This window comes from Gobius niger, assembly GCF_951799975.1.
Source record: "Gobius niger genome assembly, chromosome: 3".
NCBI lineage: Eukaryota > Metazoa > Chordata > Actinopteri > Gobiiformes > Gobiidae > Gobius > Gobius niger.
Genome location: NC_136854.1, coordinates 4069770 through 4076752, shown reverse-complemented (window position 1 = coordinate 4076752; position 6983 = coordinate 4069770). Strand labels below are relative to the sequence as shown.

The 6983-nt window shown below is 47.3% G+C and overlaps 1 protein-coding gene across 1 annotated transcript; it reads left to right on the top strand.

Moving 5' to 3' along the window:
• Nucleotides 1–318: 318 nt before the first annotated feature.
• Nucleotides 319–6983, top strand: pgap4 (post-GPI attachment to proteins GalNAc transferase 4). The gene is made up of 2 exons (XM_079554101.1): nucleotides 319–486; nucleotides 5688–6983. Exon 2 carries the CDS (start codon nucleotides 5703–5705, stop codon nucleotides 6882–6884), a length of 1182 nt encoding a protein of 393 aa, XP_079410227.1. The 5' UTR covers nucleotides 319–486; nucleotides 5688–5702; the 3' UTR covers nucleotides 6885–6983.

Below are 6983 nucleotides of genomic sequence, written 5' to 3'. Positions count from 1 at the left end.
TGGGTAAAGCTCGGTTTCGCCCCTTCTGTGCTCTTCCAGCTACTCTCTCCACCTCTGCACTGTGTCTGCGGCTCAGTGCTGCCCCCCTCAGGCCGCTCCGGGTTCGTCACTCTCATTTCCCGGACGTCACCGTCACGCTGCGCCTTTACGGTGTGCATTACGGCTCCTCCATGTCCGCGGCCTCGTGCGCCCCTGCAGCACCACGCGCTCCGCCGTGTCTCCCCTCGCTCTAACACCCCTCCAGCCCTGGTTCACCCCCGGACCTCCCCCTCCAGACCCCCCCCTCCGTGTCTCCCACCCCGTGTTTGGCGTTTCCCCCGCGCGCGTCCTCTCTGAGCTTTACGGCCGCGCGCCCCTGCTCCTCCTGCTCCAGACCTGACCATTTACGGGCCGATCCCACAGGAGTCCCGCGGGCTCAGAGCGCTCCCGCCCCGGCCAGCCCCTCCACATCCTCCCCGCCGCCTCCTCCAGGCCTCTCCAGCCCAGGTAAGAGCCGCGGAACCGGGCCGGGACGCGGACCCGGAGGGGGGGGGAGGTTTATCCGCTTTACGCTCTGGCTCCGTCCGGACTGTCCCTGGTTTCAGCTCGTGTTTGGTCCAGATTCAGCCTTGATTGGCCTCATTTCAGCCCCGGCTCGGTGCTGGTTCCTCGGCCGCTGTGGACGCTGTGATCGCGGGCACAGCTGCTCTGAAGCCTCGCCATCCTCCCGTAGCCCCCCCGTAAACCCCCGGGACTCTCAGACCGCGGCGGGATTACGGTCTGGACTCAGAGGGGGTGATTTGGGGGATTAATTTTTGAGATGATTATTTTATGTGGGGGGGGGGGCGTGTCTGCGGAGAACCGTGCTCTGTGACGTCACGGGGCAAAGGTAAAGCGCGGGGGGTAAATCATTTACGCACGAAAAGCTGAAATATGAAGTTTAAAGCCACAGCGTATAAATGTACAGATAAATAAAGTTAAAATACAAGCATTTATTTTATGACGGACAAACATGAGCTTCACTGTGAGCGGCTCCTCAGACACGACTGTAACTTTACTAAGGGCGGGACGGCTCCAGCTCGTCTCCACGGAGATTTGGGTAAAGCTGCAGACAATGCGCTTGGTTCAGGTGGGGGTGACTGAGATATGTTCTTACCTGAGCTTAGACGAGTTGATGCGTACCTGTCTGGCCTTTGTGCGCTCAGTCATGCACATGTCGTTAGCATTTAGCCTCTGCTCAGGGGTTAGGAGTTACCTGCTCCACGTTTTCCTACTTAAACACAGTTGCGTGAAACATTACAAAATTAAAGATTTTCTGAGCGGATAAAAAGGGGAACCTTTTTATCTTTTTTTAGTACCTACTCCACGCCTAACAATACAGACCCTTTAACTTAGCTGGTTCCTCCTCCTCCAGCCCCGGGGGGCAATAATGTTTAGCTGCAGACCCGGAGCCACCAAAGCGAATCCACCGTGATAGTGCGCCCTCTGCTGGTAAAGCTCATGTTTTACAGTTGTATCGTTGGGATTATTTTGTGTAATTTAGAATGTGTTGACATGTAACTTAGTTTAGGCTACATGTATTATTATTTGGGTTATTTTATGAAATTAAAACTCCTTTCCTTGTATTTTGAAGGAGAGAGCCTTCATTTGTTCATTTGTTCATTTGTTGAACAAGGGACAGAGACAATATTTTGGAACAAAATCACATTTTTATTGTGGTAACGGCCATTGCTGTGATCAGTAAAGAAAGGAGAGAAATCATAGCGTTAATAATGTTAGCTTGCAGATGCAATATCAAAGTAAAAAAACAAAACATTTGGTCGAAATATAATTTGCCTAAATACTGTATGCAAGTCAATGGAACTGGAGTCAGTCCCTGATCAGGGACGGCGGTCCTGAACAGGTTAACAGGTATTTGAGCTCTTCTTTGCACAATTATATTTCTCAAAATGATCTTGGGGGCCAGAGGTTCTGTGCTGTAGGGCCGGATTTGGCCCCCGGGCCTGACGTTGCAGACCCCTGCTCTAAAGTAACAGTGAACTACATTTCAGTGTCATGTTGTGCTTGATATACTGCCCACCTTGTGACTGAAAGAGGGAAGCTGTATCTCTGTGGAGCGGCTCCGACACCAGGGGGCAGTGTTTGGTTCATGGTTTACTTTAATGAGCCGTGAAACAGGACCGACAGGAGCCGACAAAGGCACTAATAATTATGACTTAATGACTATAATTCCGTGTTCTCTGACGCACCTGAAGGTCTGTGCTCAGGGTTAGCGCCGTAACTGCCTTTGTTCAGATAATTTTAGTTTGCAAATCAGTCTTTTGTGTGACGTGATGACGCGTCTGTCCCGGCAGCAGACGGGGACTCGCCCCAGGGCAGGTTTCCCAGGGCGCCGTCGGGCTGGTTACGTCACTTATTGTTTTTGTTGCTGCCGGCGGCTCCACAACAGCAGGAGCCTCGGAGGATTTACCTCCCACTACAGGTGAAACTAAACACATAAAAACCTGGAGACCGGAAAACCTGATCGGCACAAAGAGTCACAATTATTGAGTCAATGTTTCTCATACATTTATTTGGGATACTTTATTATAAAACTTCTTCCTTTCATGAGCTTTGAACCCAAACAATAATTGAATTTTACTAATTAACAGTTTATTTTAAAGCTAAACCAGATCTAAAGTCACTAATGCACCATCGCTCAAAAGTTTGAAGTCACTTAAATGTTCTTATTTTTGAAAGAAAAGCACTGATTTTACTTAATGAGGATAAAATTAAATGATGATTAGTTTATATCACAAAATAAACCTTTAAAGCAGAACTAAGTAACTTGTTTACCTTAATAAACCCTCTCTCCGTAGTCCCTGTGGGGGTAGTACAAGTGTTAAAGGGATGATTGGGGGGTCTTTCAACTCCCCCTGGTGTCTCTGGACAGAAAACCACTATTTCAACTTTCCTGCCTCCGGGTCAGAGTCACCAATACACACTAATGGAATCACGAAGAAGAAGCTAACAGGCTAACGGGCAAAGGTAACTGTGGGCTAACGTCACTTTAGCAGTGTTTACAGCCCAGTCTGAGTGAGAAATGCTCCATGGTGTAAGTGGATATCGCTCTGTGCCTTTGTGCGGACGCCATAGCACTCCTGGTATTATTACGCCTTAACATATAGTTCCTCTTTTTATGCAAATGTTTTAGTTTTGCATCAGAGCTTTTCATGTTCCAGTGAGAGGAGCTTCATGTGATGACGGCACATCAACAGTTGCAGCTTTGATCCAGGCCTGTCATTTTATATTTGAGTAATGGATCAAAGATTTGCTCCGAGGGATTTTGGATCTGGTTTAGTTTTTGAATAAAGTGTCCTGGGCCTTCGCGAACTTGTCCTTTCGCTCATTAACCCAGAATGTGATTTTTGGTTGTGTTGTTGTCACTTGGCCGGTTCTGTTTGAGAGAGTCTGTCCTGAACAGCTGCATGGTTCCTCTGACTCATGAAGTGTCATAGTTTTGTGATGGAGGCGTGTTCCAGAGGCGCACAATCAAAACCATGAGGAAGTATTTCATGTGTTACACCGCGGTGGATACTGCAGTACTACTACACACTACTGCACACGACTACACACTACTGCGGGAGTAAAGCGAGAGTAGAGCGGGAGTAGAGCGAGGATGCGGCCGGACCGGCGCCGGTCGGTCAGCTCGGTCAAAGCCGGTGATGTTGTGGATTTAATGGTCAGAATTGAAGAGAAATATGAGCCAGAAAAGAAGCTGAGGAGGAAGGTATGTGATGGCATTGTAGTATTATGAATATATTATGATACAAATACTAAAGTAACTGCAGTCACTGTGAGGCGTCTGCTCGTTCTGCTGAAACAACACGGGGTCACAAACTTTAAATCCAAAGGAAAAACTCTCTGAAGTCAAAGATGGGCAGTAATACATTAGTTTTTGTGAAGCAAAGAATTGACCTTTTACGTAAACTTTTTCTTTTTTTCAAAAATGTGAGAAAACAAAACGGTGACAAAAAAAAGAACAAAAAACGACAAAAAATGTGACACAAAAATGACAAAAAATGAGTTGAATACCCCCCAAATAAAGATGGAAAAAAATCTGAAGATGTGAGGAAAAAGATCCATTTAGATGAGTTTTGTAGGTCTTAGCTTTCAAATGAGGCGTTACACTGGCCTACAGGATTTGGGTAAAGCTGAACTGGAGAAAATGCTCTCGGTTCAGGCGGGAGTTAAGAGGTTAAAGACTGTGTGTCTCTTTACACACTGCCCCTACAGGCCAAAGCTGAAACTGCACTTATGGTGATGGCAATAAAATCCACAGCCCAGAGGCGCCACCGGGTCCAGTATCCAGCAATATGGAGTCTATCTCCAATGTCAAGAAATACGGGGAAAATTGCAAAAAAACAGGAAAAATGAAGGAAAATTAGGGGAAAATGTGCTAGAAATGTCTGTGATGATGTGGCAAAAAGTGTGAAAACTTCGACAAAAAAGTGACGAAAAAAATGATAAAAAAGACAAAAAAATTATAAAGAAAAATAAGAAAAATAAATTAAAAAAATTTGACAAAAAATGTGACGAAAAAATGATTAAAAAAGACAAAAAACAAAAAATGTGACAAAAATGTGACAAAAATATGACAAAAAAATTACTAAAAAATTACTAAAAAAGTGACAAAAAAAGACCAACAATTATTTAAAAAAAGAACAAAAAAAGAACAAAAAATGACAGAAGAAATGACAAAAATGTCAAAAAAAAATTCCAAAAAAAAAAACAGGAAAAAATGAAGAAAAATTTGGGGAAAATGTTCTAGAAATGTCTGTGATGATGTGGCAAAAAGTGAGAAAACTTCGACAAAAAAGTGACCAAAAAATGTGACAAAAAAAAGATAAAAAAGACAAAAAAAAGAACAAAAAAATGAGAAAAAATAAAATTTTAAAGAAAAAAAATGACCAAAAATGTGACAAAAAAATGACAAAAAAATATTTAAAAAAAGAACAAAAAAATGACGAAAAAAATGACCAAAAAATCTGACAAAAATCTGACAAAAAAAGATAAAAAAGACCAAAAAAATTATAAAGAAAAAAATGACCAAAAATGTGACAAAAAAAATGACAAAAAATGACAAAAAAAATTACAAAAAATGTGACAAAAAAAAGACAAACAATTATTTAAAAAAAGAACAAAAAATTACAGAAATGACAAAAATGTCTAAAAAATGACAACAACAAAAAACAGAGGAAAAAATGAAGAAACATTAGGGGGAAATGTGCTAGAAATGTCTGTGATGATGTGGCAAAAAAGTGAAAAAACTTTAACAAAAAAGTGACGAAAAAATGACCAAAAATGTGACAAAAAAATTACAAAAAAGAAAAAAAAAATTATGAAGAAAAAAAAGAACAAAAAATGTGACAAACAAATTACAAAAAATGTGACAAAAAAAAGACAAACAATTATTTAAAAAAAGAACAAAAAAAGAACAAAAAAGAACAAAAAATGACTGAAAAAAGAACAAAAAATTACTGAAAAAATGTCAAAGAAATGACACACAAAAAACAGATGAAAAAATGAAGAAAAATTAGGGGAAATGCGGTAGAAATGTTTTTTCAAAATTGTGGAGACCTGTGCAAAGTGTTGTTTTTAATGTGTCCAGATTTCATCCCTGGTTCTTGTCCCGCTCTGTAATCTCTCTCTCTCTCTCCTGTTTCCAGTCGGATGTGTTCCCGATGCCTCGATGGCGCCCCCGGCTGGCCCAGTCCGTGCGCTGCCCCGCCCCCGTGTGCCACGCCCTCCTCCTGTGCCTCGTCACCTTCGGCCTCCTGCTGCCTCTCTGCTGCCACCGCCTGGTCTACTCCTACTACTACATCCGGCCGCTGTTCCTGGACTCCATGAGCGAGTCTGCGCTGCGGGACAGCCTGGCCCGCGGGCTGGACGCCCTGCGCTTCTGGGAGGCCGCGGGAAGCCAAGACGCGGACCCGGAGCTGTCCGAGGAGCCGGAGCTGCTGGTGACGGTGGTGACGGCGCGGCGCAGCGAGGCCAGGGACTTCCACTACCTCCTGCAGGTGGCGCGGCGGCTGCACGAGCTGCTGCCCGGCTGCGGGGGGAGGCGGCGCTGCGCAGACGTGCTGATCTGCGACGTGGAGCGCGGCCCGCACGCCAACGAGGACGCGGCGCTGCTGGAGAGGCGCTTTAAAGTGGTCCGGCGGGGCCCGCAGGAGCACGACGGGGGGGCGGTGAACACCTTCGAGAGGGAGAAGCGCGACTACGTGTTCTGTCTGCGCAAAGGCCTGGAGCTGACCCGCGCCCGGAGCGTCCTGGTCCTGGAGGACGACGCGCTGCCCGGGCCGGACTTCTTCTCCGTGGTTTACAGCCTGCTCTCGCGCAGCTGCGTCTGGGACAGCCTGTACGTGAAGCTGTACCACCCCGAGCGGCTGCAGCGCTACTGGAACCCGGAGCCGTCCCGCATCCTGGAGTGGGCGGGTCTGGGGGCGGTGCTGGCGACGGCGCTGCTCCTGGCCGCGCCTCACTGCAAGCGCCTCCCCGTGGGCGTGTCCCTGTCCCGCGCCAGCCTCCTCTTCTTCACGCTGTACTTCATGGCGGTGTCGGAGCTGTTCGGGCGGCACTACCTCCTGGAGCTGCGCCGCCTGTCCCCGCAGCTGTACGCCGTCTCCCCGGCGACCGAGTGCTGCACGCCCGCCATGCTGTTCCCGGGCAACGCGTCCCTGCGGGCGGCCGACATCCTGGACGCGGCGTTCTGCTCCAAGGGGAACGCCAAGGACATGGTGCTGTACGGGGCGCTGCGGACGCTGTGGGGGGAGCGGGCCCGCAGCCTGGAGCCCAACCTCGTCAGCCACATCGGGGCCTTTTCCTCCGTCAGGCCCAACCCCGCCGCGCCCAAGCTGCTGTGAGGCTCCTCCCCCATCAGGCCCAAGCTGCTGTGAGGCTCCTCCTCCATCAGGCCCAAGCTGCTGTGAGGCTCCTCCTCCATCAGGCCCAAGCTGCTGTGT